Raw genomic sequence first — 22,538 nt, forward strand, 5'->3', positions numbered from 1 at the left:
ATGTCTTCCTACAAAATTCTAACGTAAAATATTTTCGAAAAAAAATCCCTAAAAGCTTTATGAGAAAACGTCAAACCGATTTTTTGGAAAATTCAAACGATGAGCTTTTCCAGATAAATATATAATAACTCCTAAAATAAATTTATAGCGGCGAGCTTTGAGATGTTACTTTTAAACGAAAAGCTTTAGCAAATAGTTGTCTAACGATAAGAGTCAATTACCACAGAAAATAATTTTAAGCGAACTCTTAAAGCTTAAGAAAATTTCGAACTTTCATAATAAAATTTTAATGGTGAGTTTTTCAAATTATATTTCTAACGGTAAGCTATGTAAGATTCATTTTTAACGGCGAGCTTTTTTTTTATTAATTCTTAATGGAAAGCTTTTGCAAACGAATTTCTAATGAAAAGCTTCTCTAATTGAATTTTCTAACTGAAAGCTTTTAATGGGTATTAAAATTGTAACAAACCCTCTAGGCAAGTTTTCTGAATTTTCTAACGTTAAGCAACGTTAAGGAATTCCAAATGAATTTGACAAGTTTTTGCAGATAGAATATTTAGCGAAAAACTTCTGAAAGTCGAATTTTTAACGGCAGGATTTTTGCCAGTCTTTGTATTTTGATCAAGTAGCAACGTTTGAATTTTGTCTTATAATTTTCTGATTTTCTTTTTCAAGTTTTTGAAAAAAAAACAATTTTTAGCCAAAAGTAATTAAAAAATAAGTTTCATTCCACCAAAATTGCTTTAAAAATGTTGATGCCACTCCTAAAATATTTATAATAGTTTTAGTTCTTTTGATCACTTTATATTTGTCAAAAAACAATTAAATTTACTTAATAAGCAATAAATTTCACGGCAATTGCAACGAAATGGAAAGAAAAAGGCTCTATTGTTGTCAGAGCGCTTGTGTTGTACATAACACACAGAGAGATATCTTTCGCCTTGAGGCAGCTTTTTCGTGGTCAATCCGCGGATGGCGTCATTCTGATGTCACCCGTGGGGTCAATTGGGCAAAAAATGCCACACCGAATGGGTATGGAGGAGGGAGAAAAATCGTGGAATTATGTGAAGAAGCACGTTCCGATGTGAAATTGACTGGCAGTCAAGAGATGCGAGGAGGAGGTGCGATATGGCTCGAGAAGTGGCAGCCTGATGCGCATTACGCGATCATATGGTGTGAGTTTCTATTTTCGAAGTGGGTGCGAGTCTGTTTATTTTCCAATATATCATTAAAAGAAATAAAAGCACAAAATGCATATGGTCGGAGGGAGTGCGAGGAAGTACCCTGCCCAGGAAATTCATACAGAGTACACAGAGTAGGTGTGCGTGGGGAAAATTGCGGGATAATGGGGGAAAAATTGATTTGGGTGGCATTGCCCTTTTCCTTTTGAATGGAAAATTCTCAATTTTTCACCGTGCAGAAGAATGGGGGTCTTCTTTGCGGGAAAAAAGTTCTTCCAGGACTTTGGGGCGCCATTTGAATTGATTTTCTGGGCGCGCAATCACCGGCGAGTGGAGATATTTTCTCTCGTTCACTTTGACGCAATTTGCGCTTGACCCACATTCACCGTCCACTAATTGATGATTCTGATTTACCAATTGATTGGTACACAAATGCTAATATATTGAATATTTATTTGTTCTCTCGCACAGGCTCGAACGGTCCAAGGTACGCGTGTCGTTTTTCCAGTGCAGCCAACCCCAGCAAGTTAGCCCCCCGGAGAATCACATTGGGTGCTTCTTTGGCGACAACAACAACTCCATTGTGACTGATTTCAGCCTGCTGGACACGGGCGGACAGGACAACATGACAGCCGTCGCCGCACAGCCGTCCTACGACAGGCAAAATAGGTCAGTAAGAGCACCTTCTCTATCACCTCCTTTCTTTGTCTTCCATCCCTCCCATTTTTATTGCTTAGAATCCTTATAAATTGCCCTGGGTATGAGCATTCTCTTCTCTAGGTGACCTTTTGTGAAAGTCACGGTGGGGAGTTGCTAATTATCTAGATTAAAGAATTTTTATTGAATAAAAAGTAGATCTTTAAGGCTTGATGAATTTGTGGAAAAATTAAACATTATTCTTGAGAGCTCTCGAGCTTTCAAACAGCATAACATTCTTAAAATTTATTGATTAATATTTAAGAATGAATTTTTAAATAATTTAACTAATGTGAATTAAATTTTAAAAAATCAAAATAAATGTTCTTGTCAACCGATTTTGATAAATTTAGGATATTTCTGAGACCTTTATTTAACGTCGTCATCATCTGTCTTAAATAATTTATCGATCTGATTGATTAATTTAACAACTGCATAAGAAATTCACCAAAGAAAATGCCGAGAAATCAAATGATAATTGTAGAGAATAAAATATTGGTCCGATTTTGATAAGTCTGTTCTACCGTTTCAGACGAATTTGATTCAATTCTAAAGTTCTGAAAAATTAGCAAAAATCGAATATTTGTTTGTTCTAAAATTTAGAATTCGAGAACGTCTTAAAATTTTCTATTTATCTACATTTCAACCCTTTGAACTCTATCTAAATCTGTGTATAGCGGAAAACAATCGTTAAATTGAATGGCTTGTGAAATTTCACACCTTATCCCATTTAACCGCGATAAATTGCAAAATTCTCCTTCTTCTTCCTTCCAATGGGGCCGTTCTCTGTTATGGCTCAAGACTCACCATGAAAATCCTCCCACGTACGGTGGATGAAACGTGAAAGAATTGGATGATCTTTGCGAAGAAAGCTCGTTGTGAAAAATCTCCTTATTGCGCTTATGCGCTACAAAGTATCTTATCCAGCACTGTGTGATGAAGACATTCACAGAAGGTGACCTCTGAGGGTGACTGCGGGGTTCTGTGTGGGTGGTGAAAGGGCAAAATCCAGCCATATTCTGAAATTACAATCTCTATGGTCACCGTCATCAACAGATGTGCGCCAATTTTCCACAACATGGCAAACTCTGTTGCAAAAAGTCCCTCAATTTTTTTTCTTCTTCTTCATTCATTCCGAAAGGGTTGGCAACAACAGCAAGCACCAAGGGGGTGTAGAAAAATATAATTTGTGAAAAAAAGATGACTTTGTACTTTAATTAATATCGACTGAGTCGATAAATTGTATGGAGTTCTTGCAGCGCGATCACGTGCAGATGGGAGATATGAAGACATGGGAGAAATAAATTGGAGAGACATGACAGAAAATCTACCACAAAATTACATGTAATAAATAGAGCAAGAGAAAGATGAAGAGTGTACAAAATATGAGGGAGTTATGTTGGAAATTCGTGTGTTGGAGGAAGATTAGGAAAATTTTTATGTTTAACCCAGATATGCTTAAGAATTCTTTTGTCTGGTTTCTAAATTATCTAGAACAGTGAATTCTTAACCAAAGTACTTGAAATTTTGCATAAAAGCTCTTTAACTTTTTCTTTAACCGAATGTATTCGACTTCTGTGAAATTAAAGACTTTTCAAGTCATTTTTATGCACTTAAAGTAAATAATAGGCAAATCCAGGTTAATTTTATTTTCTAAGGTCAGAAATAATATTTTTGAAGCTTTCGACTTTGTACCTGTAAAGCTTTTATTTATATTTACGTATATCTGACCTTATAAATCGATGCTGTTCCGGTTGTTCCTTAAAGTCTATTAATAAATTATCTTTAAAAAATTGTAAAATTTATCCAAATCGGTTAAGCAATCCGATTTAAACTATTGTTTAAATAGAAAGCTTTTTTTTTATTCTTAAAAACTTTTAAAGTAATATCTATTTAAAGAGTTTTTTATCTGATATTTCTTAAAATTTCCCTTTTACTTCTTCTGCAAACTCTGAAGCAATCACTCCATCCTAACATTTAGTTGACGAACTACCAAACTAACTCAAACTACAAAGATAAAAAGTCAACATTCTTCCCTTCTCTTCCGATCGATAGAAGTATTCTCTGAGAAGACATTTTCGGCACGATGAATCCGATTTGCTTCACACAGATATACTACCTACCTACATATATGTATATTTTCAACATGATAACCATTTCACATGAAACCGCTAAAAGAAGTCAAGAGAAACCACTTCTGGCTGCAAAACAAAAAGACAAGAGAATTTTTCGTTAAATTGCTCACCATACGCCGCAACAATGTCACAATTATTAGCGGAAACATGACAAATAAATTTAAACATCCACTACGCCACATCGAAGAAGAATCCATATGCTTTATTTTCTAATTGTAGGTCATGTAGCAAAAAATACGAGAGGCATTTAATTGTGGGTGGCTCCACTGACGGGGAAATGAGCGCGGAATGAGTTCTGAAAGAGGTGCATTAGTGGCAACAAATGGCTCATTTCGTATTACATTCATTTTGCGTGCTTCAAAAGTTCTCTCTTTTCTCTTAAAAAAGCAAACAGTCATCAAAACCCTTCCTCCCATGAAGCTCTCTTTGCTGACTTTTATATTCACCGTACTCCACACACCCCCAGCCCCTGTTTGCTCATGAAAAGTCAAGGATTTTTCATTACCTTTCCGTATATAGCAGGAAGTATTAAAGAAAAAATAAGCTCACGGAAGAAATTTACCACAAATAATCCCTCTGAAGCTCGCTCTTGTGATCCTATCTCGCGACGTAGGAGATGACATAAAAATTGCTCCACATTTCCCCGTATCACTCGCCATTAAATTCTTTCATTATACATTGTGGCTCTATACTGGGGCAATGTAAATAATGTCACGGGGGGAATGCAAAGTTGAAGCAATGATAAGCTATGTCGTACACTTCAATAAGCCCCGGGAATTGTGTGTTAATTTTCCCTACGAACTTTGTGGGTTATTAAAAAAAATCCAGGGGGTGGTGCATAGTCAGGAAGGGCTGAATTTTGATTTTTCCCTGTAACGTTTGAAGATCTTTTTCTAACGTTTTACGTTATTTGTTGAGAGTTTAATATTAAATTAAATTTTAATCAATTTAATTGATGTATTTAAGGGGAAAAGACCTAAAAAAAATACTTAATTCAAGCGTTTTGTTGACAAGACCTTCATTGTCTTCTTGACAAAGTTGGACGTTTCTCTTCTAAGGTTTAACATTCTTTTACTAACGATTGACTTTTTTCAAATGTTTAAATTATTCCTTTTGACCTTTAAAGATAAAAAAATCCTAAAGCTCTAGAATTTTCTGGTTGTTTTTAGACACCATAACTCCTTCCAAAGTTCCACCACAGTTAAGGATCTCATTAGAACATTACATAAATAAAAAACCTACTTTTCAATTTCTCTCTTTAAAAAAACATTTTTAAATATTTTTCTAATTATTTTCGATCCTTAAAATGCAAGAAATCAAAATCAACACGCTGCAAAATCCCTGATTAACCCTGTAATACCTTAAAGTTTGCTTTTCTGGAAGGAATATGTAGTGGTACCAGGCGCCTCCACTGCGCATGGCTGCACCATTTTCTCTCCCAAACACACGCTAGCTTTTTTGCCGCCCATCGCGCGCTCTCTCTCTCTCACTGGGAGCTACTTCCTCTGTGTGGAAAATGCAAACTTTTCGGGGGTTTCCTCGAGAGTAACCCTTTCCCACTAAGTAGCATAAAAGCGTGCCAAAATTCCCACACTTAATCCCCCAATTGAGATTAATCTAAAGCATCCCCGCGTTAGCTTCTCTATCTTCCGCGAGAGAGAAAATTTCATTGAATTTAAGAAAATAAAAAAAAATGTGTGGAAAATCTTTTTTTGGCAAAATGGGAGCAAATGAGAGGATGGAAAATTGTGTGGAATTTCCCAGTGAATATTCGGAAAAGCTTCCAACGTAGTGTGAGTGAGTGTGGATATATCTATTCGAACTTTAAAGCCAAATATATATATTGGGAGGAGTTGTGTGTAGTTGAGTGCGGTGGGAAAGTGGAGGAAAATTGAAATGTTGAGAGCGGTGCGCCGAGAAAAGCGGGCATTTTCACATTTTCCGAGTTCAGTGTGACAGTGAGGCCTTAAAATAGCGCACACAGAGAGCCCACACTGGAATCTTGTACGAAAGAAACGACCAAAAAAGCCCCCTCTCTGGGTGCACGGTGTGCCCATTGAAATTGTGCTCACCTCTGTTGAGTCTTCTCAGTGATTTGTTGGTGAATAGATTGCCCAAAAAAGTGTCTCCTCAAGAAAAGAAAAAAACTCCTCTCAATAATTGGTTGGTGCTCAAACGAACAGTGATCCCCGGAGTTGAGAAGAACGAAAAAAAGCTCTCCCCAATCGCCCCCACAAGAAAACCCCTTGATATTCCAAATCCAACTCTGCAAAGAAATTCCTTTTCCCCACAGTGAATGGACATGAAAAAGTTCTTTGTTCTCCCTGAAATCCTCAACATGTGTAAAAGGAGATTGAAAGTTCCCTCCCACCCATTAAAAAAGCTCAAATGCAAAAAATCCTTAAACTATCGAAAATCACGCGAAAAAGCCCGCATTTTTCACCAAGAACCTTCAACTTGGCTTCGTTGAGAAAATATGTGCAAAAGGCTGCCGGTTTTGAGCTTTTGGCTCCCTCGAGGATGTTTAATCATCGTATTTTTCAAATTATTGTACAACAATCTATAAATAGACGTTGTAAACACACTCCACGTTAATATGAAGTAGCTTTTTTTTTCTTCTCGCAGTTCAAATAGCAGAAACAGATGGGTGGGGGGCGGGAATAACAAAATATATTGAGGAATGTTTGAGGGGTACAGCAGTGAGAAATAACAAATACCCAAATCGATTGGAATGTTTGCGAAACGGTAAAAGTTTGAATTGAAAGTTAATATTAACATGAGAAATGATTTTTCTTTAATTTTTCTTTCAAAGAAAAAAATACTAAAAATATTTCCTTAATTTTTTAAAGTTTTTTTTTGCAATTTGATAAAAAAAATCTCAGCTAAGGTTTCATAAAGAATTCAAATTAAAGAACAAATTTCCACCATAAGAAACAAGAAAAAGAAAAATTTCCTCGATGCTGAGCCCCTTTTAGAGTTTGTTTAAAACAGAAGGGAATGGCAAGCAGGAGGATTGTGCTGGATTTTTTTGCTCCCAAATGAAACCCGTGAAATATTGTGAATAGTTCTTTTTTTTTCAAATGATTCGTTAAGCTGCGCCCTGACCACCCACAGCCACCTCCCAGGCGCCCCCAACAATGCACATCAGCCAGTCAATTGAAGCTAATTGTGGTGATGTGATTTTTTTTATCTGTTCCTGCCCCACAAATCAGCTGGTGGGCCCAACAAACCAACTCTTTGTGTCCAACATTCGCGCGTTGTTTTGTGATGAAAATTGTATTTTCGGCATAGCCCCTCTGTGGTCCTTGACCTATCAAATCAATTTTGTCTCTCGCTCTCATAGCTCATTGTATATGTGTGAGAGATGCCACGAATTTACATTTAATTCAGCCTCACTGACCAATATTTCGTGAGGCATACTTGCGCACAAAATCTCAGTCAGGACAAAACAATAAGGGAGAGTTCAGAGGTCAAAAATAGAGTTTTTTTTGCATAATAGCGTGGCTTAATGGGTTTCGATCTTCTTGACCTTGTGCTATGAAGACTTGCGAAGCCAACCCCCTTTATTTTCAAGGGAGGGTTGTCTTTACCTTTCTAGGTGTGTTTTGTGTAAATGCCACAGAAACCAACCCACTGATGAACCGGAGAATCATGTAAAATTAGTGCAAATGACGTGAAAAGCTCAATTTAATATTTTTCGTGAATAAATTAAGCATAAAGAAACAATTTAATATAAAATTTAAATTTGCACCAAAAAGTGAGAGAGATTCAAAAACCACAAATGGCAACGTCTCACGGTGGTGCCCTCTACTACGTGATAGAGGTGCCGCAGTGTGAGAAGAAATCGCTCGTGAGGTAATTTTGGGCGATGTATGATTTTTGCCCATCACCCCCCACCGAAATGCGAGTGCTAATTAGAATGCCGCATAATTGCTAACCTGCTAAACAAATTCCCAAATGGAAAGTTCTTGTTGACTAATTCAAGCTTCGTCTTTTCATTGCACGCACACAACCATTCAGCACTGAATCCGGATGGGATAATCCGTTTAGGCCTGGAGGTGACCTTTCACGTGAGGCAGATGAGATTGTTAATATGATCAAAGGTAAGAGGAAAAGTATTATATTTACTTAAAGTTTTTAGAAAATACTTCTTTAGTGAAAGGTGGCCTAAATATGAATCTGAAGAGGTATTTTTTTATGTGAAAGAAAAATTCATTTTTTTTTGTACAACAAAATTTGTCGATTAGTAGCCCTTTGAAGAAGCTTTAATTGAGTTTTTTTTCGCATTAAAAGAATTATTTTGTCAAGAGGAGAAACATTAAATTCTATGCACTAATTAAGAACAAAAACAAATTAAAAATTCTAAATTGAGCAATAAGTGCAGCTTGAAATACAATAAAGATAAAGTAATTAAAACTTAAAAAAATTGGGGATTAGTTTAGCATAAATTTAGAACTTTAATCTGTGTCTTTTATCACTTTTATTGCAACATTTAGATATTAGAATTTGATTAAGATAATTAACAAAACTGATTCAAATTTTCTCAATAAATATCTGAGCAATGGAGAAGCCTAGTGCCCCTACTTTTATTTAAAACATTTCTAATTTTATTAAGAGGTATTAAAATGTAATCAAAAAATTAAATTAAACTCATAAAATTATTTTTTTTTAAACGTAAAAATAGATTACATTTAGATATGATTTGTCTCTATTTTTTTAAAGTTAATTACATAGTCCTGAAATGGAGACGCCTGGTACTTGTTAATTTTTGTATTTCAGATTTTATTTTATCTTTTAATTGCGATAGAAACGCATTAACCATCTTGGAATTCACGGAGCATGTAGATAGATAAGAGAAGGATTTAAAATAAAACCTGGCGTCTCCACTGAAAAAGTTTTTCTTGTTGTACATAAATTTAATTATTGAAATTAAAAAAAAAACTGCTTATTTTTGAAAATTTTAAATTTTTAACAAAAAATCAACAAAATGATTATTTTATCTTCCTCTGAACTAAAAGGGTTAAGTATTATAAAAATATTCTAATTTTTGAAAGGTTTTTTATGTCTTAAATTATCTTTTAAAAAATTTAGTAAAACTTTTAGGCAGAATTAGTATTTTAAACTTACGTTTAAGCAACCTTTTTGCCATACTTCTTTACGCATTTCCTTTACGTTTCAATGTGAATTCCCCTATACTATATATTCAGTGACAAAAAGATAACATTTTGCAAAGAAGAAGAACTGGAGGAGATCCCATGGAGCATCTCAATTAATTCTGCCCATTTTGGAAGATTTCTTTTTATCTCACTTTTGGGTGTGAACCAAAAAGCATAAATTGAAATTCAAAAGACGTCAATGCAATTAGCGAAACTCTCTGAAAAGATTTTTTTTTCATCAATGGTTCTCATGCCAATCAAATTTATTTCTTTGAGAATATTTTAGCAATTTAATTTTTCTTCTTTGAATTTCTTTCTTTAAAAGGTGGCAAGCCTATCACACCGACTGGAGATCTGAATCAGAGCATCGCCAATGGGGTAGCCCATGGAGTGGAGAATGGAGCAAATGTCGTCGATGGAATGACAAAGAGTGAAGTAGGATCGTCCGCAAAAAGTTATTTTTTAGTCTGTCTAAGAATTAGGTTAAATCTAACAGATTTATTAAAGTTTAACCCTTTTATATCTCATTTTTTATCTCAAAACTTATTCTTGAAATCCTTGAAATATTCCTAAAGAATATTTTATGATGAAAAGGGATTTTTTTTATTAATGAGTCAAAAAACAGACTAAAAAATAAAAAATAAAAAAATTATTTAATTAATTTTGATTCTTTTTTCTTTGCTGCAGCTTTCGCAACTCAATGCATCACAGAATGGTACAAAATCACCGCAGAAAAAGGATAAACCATCGACGAATGGCGATGCCACGAATGTAACACAGACCCAGGTGGTGCCAGGCCCGCAATCTGCGAGTCATGTGGTGATTGAGGATAAGAAAAAGAAGAAGTGTACTTGCTGTGTGATCCAATAATATGATATATAAACAAAAAAAAAAACAATTTTTACCTTTTAATTTAATGAAAAAAATGATGAAGAAAGAACGATTTTAACTGTCAGCTACGTCACAGGATTTTTTTAAATAGTTTTTTTTTATTTTAATTCTATGTAGTTTCTCTTTGTTATTATATTTTTATCTGTGTAGATTTCTTTTTTATTTATATGAAAAAAAGAGAAGTAAAGATGATAAACAAGAGATATAATAAAGAAAAAAAAATAGTGAATAATTGTAATTTAGGAATGAAGAGAGAATATCTTATATACTCGAAGATTTATTAAAGAAAAAAAAAGTGGAAACAATGTAGAAATTTTCTAATCAGTTTTTTTCCTTCCCCCTTTTTTATACATAACTACTTAAAAAAAAGTAAAACAAGAAAAAAGAGCATTAAGAAATTAAAAAAAAAAGATGTGAATGCAGAAAAATTTAGGAAATAATTCGTGTTTTTTCGACATTACCAAAGGTGAGAAAGGCAGTTGAAGAAAAAAAAAATAAATGTTTAGTAGGACCCACAGGAAAGCCACTGCAAAAACCAACCTTTTAAAAATATATTTGTTTATTTTTTAATCTCTCTATCTCGTAAAGAAAACTTTTAAAGAAAAATATTCTGCCATAGACGAATCCCAGAAATAAAAGAAAATTGAATAAAAATCATTAAGAAAAAATCTCAAATCAAATTTTAATTAGTCTTTTTATTAAAATGAAATATTTATTAATTAAAAAAACGAAGAATATTATTTAAAAAAAAAAGTAATTACTTTCTACACATTCAAGACAACACGGAATATCACAAAAGGAACCACCTGATGTTATTACCAATATATTAAATTTAATGAAAAATATATAAAAATTAAAACTAAAAAAAGTTCTTGAATAAGAATCTGCTAACCTACCCTACTTTCCCCTCTAAGAAAATCCTCCTCCAAAAATTATTTTTTATTTTTTGTATTCATTGTTATTTAAAAAAAAACGAAAGAAGAACCATTCTAAGGAAGCTTAGGAAAAGCATCACAATCTTCTGGACTGACCACGAAAATTCATCAAAATTCTAAGTCATTTTTTGAGCGCGTTCAGAACCGTGACAAAACTATTTGTAAGCTATCAAATAAAAAATAATAGGGGAGACCGGGGTAAAAATAGTCATTTTCGAATTTTCAAATGCCAATTTCTCCGAAGTTATTAATCGGAAAAATCGGAAAAAATTCTTGTGGAAAGCCCTACCAACCTATAATTTTTGACAGTAATTTGGAGGTTATGCGATCAGTACTTTAGGAGTTAAAAATGAAAATAGATTTTTGGCCCATTTCCCAAACTTTTGCGTATTGAGAAAAACGCGTTTTCCGAAGTTTTCCTTCAGCAATTTTCCAATCTGATAATTTTTCTCACTAGCTGGGTTACTTCAGAAAACGTTGCCAAGGTGTATTTTTCATTAACTTTTAATGATTTTTCTCTACAATTTTTTGAATCAAAACATACCCCTTGGGGTAGATCTAGTCATCCCATGTAAATCATATGGGAGATCGAAATTTTTGGCATATTTTCTATTCATTTGTTGCAAAATGGCGTAATTGAGAAAATCGCAAAATTCTCTGTTTTAGTGCGTATAAAAGTGAAATTCCTTGTCGCGGATCAAAAGGTGAGAAGTTTAGCTATCAACTACTATCAATCTCTCAGGTGGAAAATCATTGGAAATGCCGGAAAATTCGACCGACTTTATTTAGCCAACTGGTGACTATATTTACCCGCCGCGTTTAAAAATAGTCAGAAGCGGAAGGGTTTAGGAAAAGCTCGAAAACTCATATTTCCCGTGGAGATAGAGAAAAGTGGTCTGAGACAAAGTTGTAGGCCAGGAAATTTCCTATAAGAATGACCTATCGAGGAAATTTTCTTGCCCTTGGGGAATCCTGCAGATAAGGATTTATGCAAATTGACTATTTTTACCCCGGTCTCCCCTATATTAATTATTATATTATTATTTAAAAAATGCAAAAAAAAATCTACTAAAAAATCTTTCAATGGGCATCCGAAACTCTAGCAAAAAAATCATTAAAAAACCACAAATTCTCACGAAGAATTAACTTTAAAAAAAATGTGACAAATTCTCGTCAAAAAAATTGTAAAAAAAGCAAAAAAAAATCAATTTGAAGATCATTGTAAAAGATAGAATTTAATAAAATAATTTTGCGAGTGATTTTTTATAAAATGAAGAAAGATGACAAGAAACGGAAAAGAATGGAATGGAAAACCTTATTTTTAATTAGATTGGAAGAATATAAAGAAAAAAACTTAAAAAGAGAGAAAATATGATGAAAAAAACCAGAAAGATTGACGAACCCTCTAAAGCATAAAATTTTAGAAATTGTGAAATAAAAATGCTTTTATGTAAATAAGTGAAATATTAAAGAAAAAGAAAACACAAAAATCATTTTTTTTTTCATTGTTTTATTGATTTTTACTGTATGGCCCCAAAGAACAATTTTTCAATACAGGAAGATATTTCAAAAAATTAAAGAATTATTAAGCTGAAATAACATTGACTCACAATCAGTGAATGTCTTATTTTTGAGTAACCTTTATTCCCATACTTCTTCCAATACTTGATGCAATATTTGACATATTATTAAAATTATCCATCATTGAACCGATTTTACTATTTAAGCCATCTAAAATACTTTTCACCGTCGGTTGATTGCAACTGAAGTCTTCACTATCATGATTAACGAATCCTGCTTCAATTAATGTGTTATGATAAAAGTCCTTTAAAACATAAAAGAGTTCCAGGTTACCTAAAAGATATTTTTGGAATATTTTCAGATATTTCATATCTTTCACTTCTTGACTTAAATCATCATCAAACGGCTTTGGATTTTTCATAAAAAATCTAACAATGCAACTCCTTTCTTCAATAACGCTCAAAAATTCTTCCTCATCCTTCACATTAATTAACTCACATGTAGGAGAAGTTTCAGCGTTAAAGAAAATTTTAGAATCTTGAAAAATTTCACGATAAATCGGAGTTCCGATTAAATTAACCAAAATCTCCCTTTTCTTCCTTTGTTGACTCAACATATTCTTCAAGACTTCTTTGAAACTATCTGCAAATTCAGCTGTTTCCAAGGACAGGATGCTTCCATTAGCACCAGTTAATTCGCTGAAAACTTCCTCGATGTTGATGCGACTAAAGCAGTTTCCTAGAAAATTCAGTTCGTCGTTTGAGATGATCATTTGAACGGTAAGATTTTGATCCTTCCAGAAGAAGGTGTAGTGATCCTTCTTGACAACGGAAGTCTTGCAAGCTGCAATGTCCAAAGGAGTGTTTTTGTCGAATTTTTCATCCAAATATTTCCTAAATATGTGAAATATTGAAAAGGTTTAAAAATGTTTTTAAAAAGTTTCTTTTTATATTTAGAGCTTACGTGGCATAGGCTGCATAGTAGCTCAATATGTTGGCGATGATGTAGTAATCGCCTTGTTGGCACTTTGCTTCCATATGGTAAGCATTATCAGAGGAGTTTTCAATAGAATTTTCACCGTTTTCCACTGGATTGATCCTAAATCCACTGATAATATTAATTTTGAGAAAAGAAATCACTGCAAAAATTAAAAGGACTACAAAGAAATGGCGGAAAAACTTCATAATCAATTGAAGAGATAGAAGACGTTTTAACTGGAAGAACAACTACAAGAAACTGATTGCGATATTTTTTTAAGAAGTAATTTTAATTTTTAACCTGTGAATCGTGACTTTGAATCACGATTAAAAATGTTTAACAACAAGTGGACTAAATTAAAATTTATTGTCTTTTTTTTTGAAATTCCTTAACGGCTTTGAGGTCACAGACTTTTTCAACTTAATATTTTCTTTTTCTTGGAAACGTAAATCGTGTTATAAAACATTTAATCAGTTTTAGGTTAATGTAGTCTAAATTTGAAAAAAATGCGATTCAAAGTCATGATCTGTGAATAAAAAAAATTAAATAGTTTCTAAAAATAAAATTTTAGAAGAATTTTCAGGTTCTTATTACTTTTCTCTAAGTTTCAATGCTTTTAAATTATGATGAAATTCTTTCAAAAGTTCTTTCTATCCTTCTTTACAATTGCTGTGGTTTCTTTTGTTAAAATTAATGCTTTTGGCGCTGGCATTTTAGTCTTTATGCATATAATTTTATGCTTCTCTAATAAATAAAAAAATACATTCGTAATGTAGAGTATCTACCGTATTTTCCTATTGTTGCTTTTAATTTAAATTAAATTGTTTTTTTTAATAAAATATTTTTTATATCCACTCATTGTTCAATATTTTCCGCATTGATTCTTTTTGCTTATTTATTTGTGATTTTTATAACATTTTATGTGATTCTAAACACTTTGTCGTCGTCTTCCCCACATGAAAACATGCGGCGAAGAAGAAAAGAAAACACCGCTACCTGTTCTTATTGAAATGCGATTCACAACGCCAAAAAGAACCAAATCAGCCGTCATTTGCGTCGCTCGTAAATTCTCTAAATTTATTTGTGAAATATTCATTAAAGAGATCACGTTCTGGTTTTTATTCGTGTTGAATGTGTTAAAAATATACAATTTCCCACCCACCTCTGGAGCTTTTCCCGCCAAAAGTATTAAAGTTTTGAGAGAGAAAAAAAAGCACTTTCAGACGTGACTAAACCCGATAAGATTAGACGGTTATTAAACCATTTTTGAAAATATCATGGAGTGAATTAAAAATCAATAAAATGATGTGAATCGGTGGGATTTGCATGGGAATTGTGTGTCAGCATTTATTATGTGGCATTTTTGGCGATAATTTCGGTCATTTCAATTCCATCGCAGAATATTTTCCTAATAAATGATCACCTGCAGATGGACCTACCTGGGAGAAAAATTGCTAAATAAAAGTCTCTCGAAGCTTTAAGTCCTCTCGACTAACAGCCCACACGCGGAAAACCTTCTACACAGTGCCTTTATAATTCATCAAAAGAGCAACATAAATTCAACACCAATGATCCATGTTTAATGGCTTTGATAACGTCAAAATATTTCACCTTGATAATTAAAAGCATCGCGATGAGGTTGTAAAGCATAAAAAAAATCAAATCAATATTTGGCAACAGATCTTCTTGGGCAAATAAAAATGAATTTAAAGCGGCAAACCCTTTTGCACGCCTCTCAACGCATCAAAAGCTCGTGTCGAAAATGCTAAATTGGAGTGCTGTTGGTGGCTCAATCCAGGCATTCTTTCCTCAATTCACATTCACTTCACTTTAGTAGAAGTCTCCCACCTTCTTCTCCCTCCCTCCGCAAAAAGCTCGAAGCTCTCGACCCAATGCCAAACTCTTGTCACGCTGAATTGTTGCGATGATGAAGGTGGAGCTGAAGCATAAAGAGCTCTCCAAGTTGGTCCAGACTGCAGCCCAAATCTTTGTCTAATCTTCACTTCTCTGCTTCATTTCAAGCCCTCCGCGTGCTGAACCAGGAAAAAACCTCGAGTGGGCTGTTACTTTTTTTTTATTCCAAAAAAAACCAACAAAATAAATCTTAAGATGATGAAGACGAAAGACATAGCTGAATTGCGATTTTATTCCGCAATTTTACAAGACTCTTGACCATCTAATTGGAGAAATATCAAATAATGAGAGAAGAGCATTAAAGAGTTATAAAAAAAATCAAAAAGCATTTTTAAATGTCCACAACCAATTTATTTCTGTTCATTTCGAAAGCATCTTTTTGTATTTTTCAATAAATGGCATTTTGGTGAGAAAAAAATCTTCTAATCGTCTGAGCATAATTTGTGGATATATTACGAACAGAGTTGTTGTTTAACAAGATGAGATTTTTATGTTTATTTAAAATGTAGGAGAGAGCGGGGTTAAAAAAGTCACTTAAGGGTTTAGAACAAGCTCAAAATATCATATTTCCCAAACAGATAAAGCGAGATGTATAGCTCAATTTTTTAGGATATTTCTTGCCCTACAACTCTTTCTCAGATCATTTTGTTCTATCTAGCTAGAAAATATGATATTTTAAGCTTTTTCCAAACCCTTAAGTGACTTTATTAGCCCCGCTCTCCCCTACAGTAGATATCCTTCAAAATGAACGATTTTTTTGGTTAAATTAAAAGTAATTTTTCTTTTTAACATTTTTACTATTTTGAGGATTTTTTCTTTCAGTTTTCATAAAGGTTCAGGTTTACCTAAATTGTCCTAAATAAGAAAAACCGTATTTTCTTCATTTTTTTTTTATAAATTTTTAATTCTTTTAACGTGGTAATTTCTAACTAATTTTTAACCAAAATCTGTCAGGAATTTGTTTTGAATTTTCAGCCAAAGAATTCGAAATTGACTTGAAAAATCAATTTTTAACTAAAACTTGAATTAAAAAGTTCTAAAATTCTTCCTTTAACCGAATCTAATTGGTTTTTAATGGAACTTGAAACTTTTAATGCCATTTTTAGGCACTCAAAGTAAAATGAGATTTTTTTTAATGATTCAGAGGGCAAATCAGGGATGAAAATTTTATTTTTGATTCAGTTTTTGTTCCAGAAGTTTAATTTGCTTCTTCCGAATTAGAAGTTTTCAGAAATTCTCACAATAAGATACTAATGGGTTAGTTTTATATTATTGTTTTATTTGTTCTGAACGGAATCAGATTTAGAATTAAAATCAAGGACATCTAGTATTAATTTTGAGAACAAATTAATAATTTTCTTTATTATTATTCCTAATTTAATAATTTAGAAACAAAAACGATTGAAGAGTTAAAATTCTTTTGTCCAAATTGTTATACATACAACATAACCTGAAGAAGGTTCGAAACGTGGCCGAAACGTAGTTCTTGCAGTAAATAAAAGCACCTGAAAACCCTAAGACTGCTTCCGACTCTTCTTCACAGACATCCAGTCGTTAATCTCAATCAACGTTAAAAATAATTTATTTTAACAATTTTTTATTATATTTTTAAAAAATAGGCGTGAAAGGGTTAACTCGATTTAAATAAAAAATCTCCAATCTTGACAAACTTTTTCAACTCTTCCCCACTTGATGTGTGCAATAAATTAGTTTGTATTGAAATATCAAATGGAAGAAACGACTTGTGATGGTTTTAAATTACATTTAGGAGACACATTTCAATCAAATAAATTCACTTTTTAATTGGCACGACCATTTTCCGCTCCTCTGTGCGTCACACACATTGAATTTCCACCGCCATTGGAGAATCCTCGACCGCTAAAGCTCTAAAAAAAAATCTTTATTGTTCTCCCTCGTGGATCATTATGATACTTCCTACTGCGAGATTTGTTGTCCTAACCTACACCATAAGTGGATGCAAGAGAGTGCTTGGTGGAAGGTGGGGGAGATCACCTGGACATCTGGAGGAAAGGCGCCAAAAAGCACGGCTGTGAGATTAAATCCACATGAGACACGTTATAAATTTTATCTCTAATCTCATTATATTTTAAACACACAAATATACTTCTTGAGAGCGATTAATTTAGAGATTTTAGCTCTTTGTGATCTTATAAAGACAAAGTTCGCAGGTGGAAAAGCGGCGCGGAAAAAGGCTGCACGATCTCCCCGATGGATGCTGGGCCGGCAGCCAATCACGGGTGATCACTTCGGCGGATTTTGAATAAAAATTTTTTGGAAGATGTGCGAAAGATCCACAGAGATTTTTTTCTTCAGCATCTTCTTCTAATATTCCGAAAATGAGTGGGGACACGGAGTTGTATTGACGGAGAAATAGAAGGGATTGGCATATAAAGCGTTGGCACCACACCATCACCAAGATTGTTCTCCCACAAAAATTTTGTTAGAAACATTCGCACCGTGGAACTGTGTGAGAGTTTTCCGTGAATTTTCTATCGCAGAAAAGCTCAAAGAAAAAAATACTCAAAGTGCTGTGAAAATCACAAGAAAATAATGAAGAAAATTGTAAGTTTTATGCGTGAAAGAAAATTCTGTGTTAATTTTCCACAACTGTGTATTCCACAGTTCTCTCAAGATTGTGAGAAAAATTCCCCTAATCATTGGGTATTTACCTTTCTTCGGATTATGCTAAAAGAAGTGTGGAAATACCTCCCAGTCGTATGTGCTGTGTGCTAATTATTTCAATAAATACCCCATCAGCTTTGGGAAGCTTTTTTTTCTTGAGGTGGCAAAAATTTCAGCTTCCATTGAAATTGAAAGTGATTACACTTCTTTTTTTCATTCAATTTACCCATAAATTCGGGACAGCGTGTAAGGTCATCGATGGTCAGGCATTTTGTATGCAAAAAGGAGCCAAAAGGTCGCATGCTGATGGAGGAGCTTCTTTTGCACATGAAAAGAAACGCGCGCGCCAATACGTAATTTTTCCATTCAAGTATCTTTTTGCGGCTTCTTATCTCTCTCTCGAGAAAAATTGACCATCAAATGCCATCAAATTACTTATCTAAATTCTGCGTTTGTATGGTCATTGAGGTGAGGGATTCAATCAACGCAATGCTCGATTGATGTTTCGTTGTGAAGTAATTCGTGAAGTTATTGAAAAACATCTTCTTGTCTCCTCATTGAAGTTTCTCGGCCACAGAATGGGTTAAAAAATTATGCAATGATCTATCTTTTTATTCATTCAGTCATAGGGGAGACTGGAGCAAAATTGACAGTGCAAAATGATTAATTAAAAGCTAAGTAAAAAAGCTTTTCCTATGAAAAAAGCTTTTGCTCCGAAAATTCAATTTCTTATTGAGACATAAAAAATATTTTTAGAAAAATTATAATTGCAGAAATTTCTTCACAAAATTGTTAAAAAATATTTTACTTAATTTAGTTAAATTAAAGCTTAAAATGTATTAAAAAATATAGAAGTAAAAAATTGGGGAAAAGTGGAAAAATATCTGTTTCACTACAGTTCGTGAGATCTGGATAATTCATTGAAGTTTTTTAACATACAACGTTAAAAATTTAAGTTTTTTTTAATAATAAAAGTTTAGATGTTTTTTTAAATAACGCAAAAGATTAAAAATTATAAGTAAAGGTATTTTGAGGTTAAGCGAAAGCTTTATAACCTAAAATTTGAATTGTAAAATGAATTACTTAATAAAGCATTGGTTAATTTAATCGAAGAGGTGGAAAACTTTCATTGTTTTCGACATAAAAACATGGAATAACTTCACTCAAAATTAAAGAATTTTGAACTAAACCCAATAGATTAATTCCAATCTCCTTTAAAATATACGTTCTCATAAGTTATAAAAAATGGCGTCGATTACGGAAGATTATCTATTCCAATGAGTTTATTTCGTCTTTAATTAAACTTAAAATTATCAAATTGAGTTCAGTTTTAAAGGTTTAAACACTAAATAATTATAGACCTATTTAATTTTTAAAATTATCCTACATTTTTAACTATTAAGAATAATTTTAACTTGATATAAGAAAAACTCGTGACTTAAACCTACAATCTAAACCAGTTATTACGTCCCCACGATTCCGTTTAGTATTTTTTTTAATAAATGCAGCGTTAATTTTCAAAACAAATTTATATCCTAATTTTAATATGTTTCGTTTATACTTTTACAACGTTCTTAAATTCTTTTATTGCAGTCCTAACTCACGTTTAGACAAAAGGCATTTTATGAGCTGATTATGTCTCTTTTATTGTCACCACAGCCACACAAAGCTCTAAAGGTCAAATGCTTTCATGTTTTGAGAGCTTTTTTGCATGGATTTATCGAGAATATTTGGCCAGATACTTGGTTAGTTGGTCAGTTGGTCGGTTTATTCTCTCCTTGACTTTCAAGAGTGCTTACTTTTGGTAGGATCCTTGGCGTTATTCTTAATCTTTGCGCGCCATCTTGTTTGCTTTGCTTATTGTTTTGACGGATGTGTCAAAATTGACTGATTTTGAATTCTTCTAACGTAAGAAAAGTTTCATTATTACCAGGATTAAGAACTAAAAGACTAAAAAATCTCCAAAATATCTGTTCCTAGCCGGAAACAGGTTGTCACTCCAATTAGAAGTTTGCTTTGCGACAAAAAAGAAGCTTTTAGTTGATTTATGGAAATGAGAAATGAAAAATTGAGTCACAGTCTGCAGAAAATCGTATGTCAATAGGTTGGGAAAATAAATAGAGGAAAAAGTTCTTGGTATTTCGATTGGTTAAATATTTAATCACTTGATTGTCGAGTAATTTACCGAAATAATCGCGTGGAAATTTATTCACTGACCTTGCATTGCACACCGTGTGGGGATTTTTTGGCGGGAAAGCTTCTCACTCTCGAGTTCTTCCATGTTCTTACAGCACGTGCTGATTTTGGCGATTAATTGGATGATACATGATTTTCTGGTTAATTAACTTTAATTCATTATGTCTTTTTATGTGCGCTCACCACACCTAATGACGGTGGAAAATTGCCACCATGTGCATAAATTAGAATGTAATTTGCATAAGAATTGGGCAAAATGCTGCGGGAAAATATGCTCTATGCCACTGAGAATGAAGAAATTAAGCGCCAATTTGTCTAACAATTTATTAACAATGTTTTTTTCTTCATTTTTTTTTTACCTACACCAGTCCCAAATGGTTCTCTTCGTCATCTTCTCGAATTTCCCTACATAATTTTTTTTTAGCTTCAAGTTCTATGAATGGAAATGAGGCTACGGGTTAGCTATTAATTTGTTGTGCGAAGAGAACGAAAAGTTTCACACCAAACTCAGCGACTTTTAACAAACATATACATAAATGATCATTTTGATTAATGATCTTTCGACAATTTTTAGCTATTCCATGAATTATATCGAATTAATTTATTTGCGACACACTTTAATTTATTTTGGTGTGGACTGAATTAGAGTTGACTTACTAATTAATTGTGATTCTGTGCCTCCTCTAATGGCTTTATTTAAGCATCTCTATTGATTTAAACCAGTTGGGATTGTTCTACTATCTCACGGAGAAGTGCCTGTTGGTTCTTTTGGGTGCAGAATTGATGGGAAAACCATAACTTTTGCTCTTCTTCACACAGTGTTTTGTGAATTTCGGATGCTAATTCTGCTTTATTGGCGAAATTTTGTGCCAAAAAATGGGTGCGGAGTTTATAAAAAAAAATAGATGAAGAGTTAGAAGGCAAAACAGTTTGCCATTTAAAGAAATATTAACCTTCCTATTGATTATTTTTAGATTCTACTTAATTTAAATATGTATACTAACAGTGCGGATTATGTTTCTTAAACCTAAACTGAATATAAAATTACAATTTTCATTTTTTCAACTTTTCTAACTTATTGTTAAGTTATAATTCTTAATGAGTTTCTTACAGAACTAACTTATAAATATGTTTCAAAGCTGTTGAAGTCCTTGATTTTCCTTAATCCTTAGCCGTTGAAGAACCGTTGTAATCAGATTTAGTCTGGAGCGTCCGGAGTATTTATTCTTTAGTTAAGGATCTTTAGATCCTAACTAAGAGTTTCATACTCCTTTTAATTTACTATCTGGCTTTTTGGGACCTTTCAAAGATATTCCTTCATTTTTTTTAGATAATCCTCCTGGGCCTCTCCGCTGTGGTGTTCGGAGTGAAGCTTCCAAGGCCAAAATCCTCCTTGAAATACGCAACGCTGGATTATTTCAAAGACGACAAAGACATTGCCTTGCCAGAGGACGATGATGAGGATAAACCACCAACGATCTACGAAGGAGATGTAAAACAAGCCAAAACGCTGAATCAGGAAAACTTCAACCAGGGAAAAGGAAAATTTAAATACACGTAAGAGCTTCCTCCTGATCCAATTAACCATTTCACATATAAATCCTTATAACTGAGACAATTTTCCTCTCCAGTTTAGAGACGCAGAATGGAATTTCCATCGCCCAGGCAGGAAAGCTGAAGGATGAGAAAACGTTTGTCGTCATGGGATCCTACTCCTACACAGGAGCCGATGGAAAACGCTATAGAGTCAAGTAAATCCTCCAAGAAACTCCAAAACTATATTCCACAAAATTAATCCTAAACCGCTTTCTTTGCAGATACACAGCAGATGAGTTTGGGTATCATCCTATAACAGAGCTCGAAGTAGACATCCCGGAAATAGAGATTCCTGAGACGAAAATCCAACCAATTAAGCCATTCACCTTCAAACCCTTCCACTTCAATGACCTCGAAGCACCACCAAAACCAGCAAAAATCCAGGTTCGAAATCCCCAGGAAGACTTCTTCCAGCATCCCCGAGGGGAGAATCCTTTCGCTGTAACAGATGACAAGGATGGAGGGGATGTGAATCGAAAGTACCTGCCGCCTAGCCGAAAATACCTGCCACCGACGAAATAAATTCCAAGAGATCACCAAAATCATCCCTGAACACTGAATTGAGGTTATGTTGCTGCACCCGAGACTCACTAAAAAATGTACACTGCCCATTCACATCCATCCTTCATTGTAAAAATGCAGAATAAACGAGAATTAGAATACTTTGAGGTGTTTTTATAGGGGAGAGGATGTTTT

At 33.4% G+C, this 22,538-nt stretch overlaps 5 protein-coding genes across 14 annotated transcripts in view; 2 read left to right on the plus strand and 3 right to left on the minus strand.

Annotated features, from left to right (window-relative positions):
• LOC129789920 (uncharacterized) overlaps positions 1-10,702 on the plus strand; it is a 61,132-nt gene extending 50,430 nt beyond the window's left edge. For all 3 annotated transcript variants that reach the window (XM_055827046.1, XM_055827049.1, XM_055827048.1), the window contains 4 exons: positions 1,653-1,850; positions 8,033-8,115; positions 9,494-9,603; positions 9,856-10,702. In XM_055827046.1, coding sequence (XP_055683021.1) covers positions 1,653-1,850; positions 8,033-8,115; positions 9,494-9,603; positions 9,856-10,038 — 574 coding nt within the window. In that variant the 3' untranslated portion in view covers positions 10,039-10,702. The remainder of the gene's footprint in view (positions 1-1,652; positions 1,851-8,032; positions 8,116-9,493; positions 9,604-9,855) is intronic.
• LOC129789858 (serine/arginine repetitive matrix protein 1-like) overlaps positions 1-22,538 on the minus strand; it is a 982,101-nt gene that overhangs the window by 349,563 nt on the left and 610,000 nt on the right. The gene's annotated exons all lie outside the window — the stretch shown is intronic.
• Positions 1-22,538, minus strand: part of LOC129791241 (fatty acid synthase-like) — a 1,176,504-nt gene that overhangs the window by 19,470 nt on the left and 1,134,496 nt on the right. The window lies entirely within an intron of this gene.
• Positions 1-22,538, minus strand: part of LOC129789856 (glutamine-dependent NAD(+) synthetase) — a 932,624-nt gene that overhangs the window by 19,470 nt on the left and 890,616 nt on the right. The window lies entirely within an intron of this gene.
• LOC129789960 (pupal cuticle protein) overlaps positions 17,843-22,538 on the plus strand; it is a 1,201,887-nt gene continuing 1,197,191 nt past the window's right edge. The window contains exons 1-4 of the mRNA XM_055827107.1: positions 17,843-17,990; positions 21,577-21,803; positions 21,878-21,997; positions 22,064-22,511. Of these exons, the coding sequence (XP_055683082.1) occupies positions 17,979-17,990; positions 21,577-21,803; positions 21,878-21,997; positions 22,064-22,364 (660 nt within the window). The 5' untranslated portion in view covers positions 17,843-17,978 and the 3' untranslated portion in view covers positions 22,365-22,511. The remainder of the gene's footprint in view (positions 17,991-21,576; positions 21,804-21,877; positions 21,998-22,063; positions 22,512-22,538) is intronic.

Source organism: Lutzomyia longipalpis, chromosome 2, assembly GCF_024334085.1.
Source record: "Lutzomyia longipalpis isolate SR_M1_2022 chromosome 2, ASM2433408v1".
In the NCBI taxonomy this organism is placed as follows: Eukaryota; Metazoa; Arthropoda; class Insecta; order Diptera; family Psychodidae; genus Lutzomyia; species Lutzomyia longipalpis.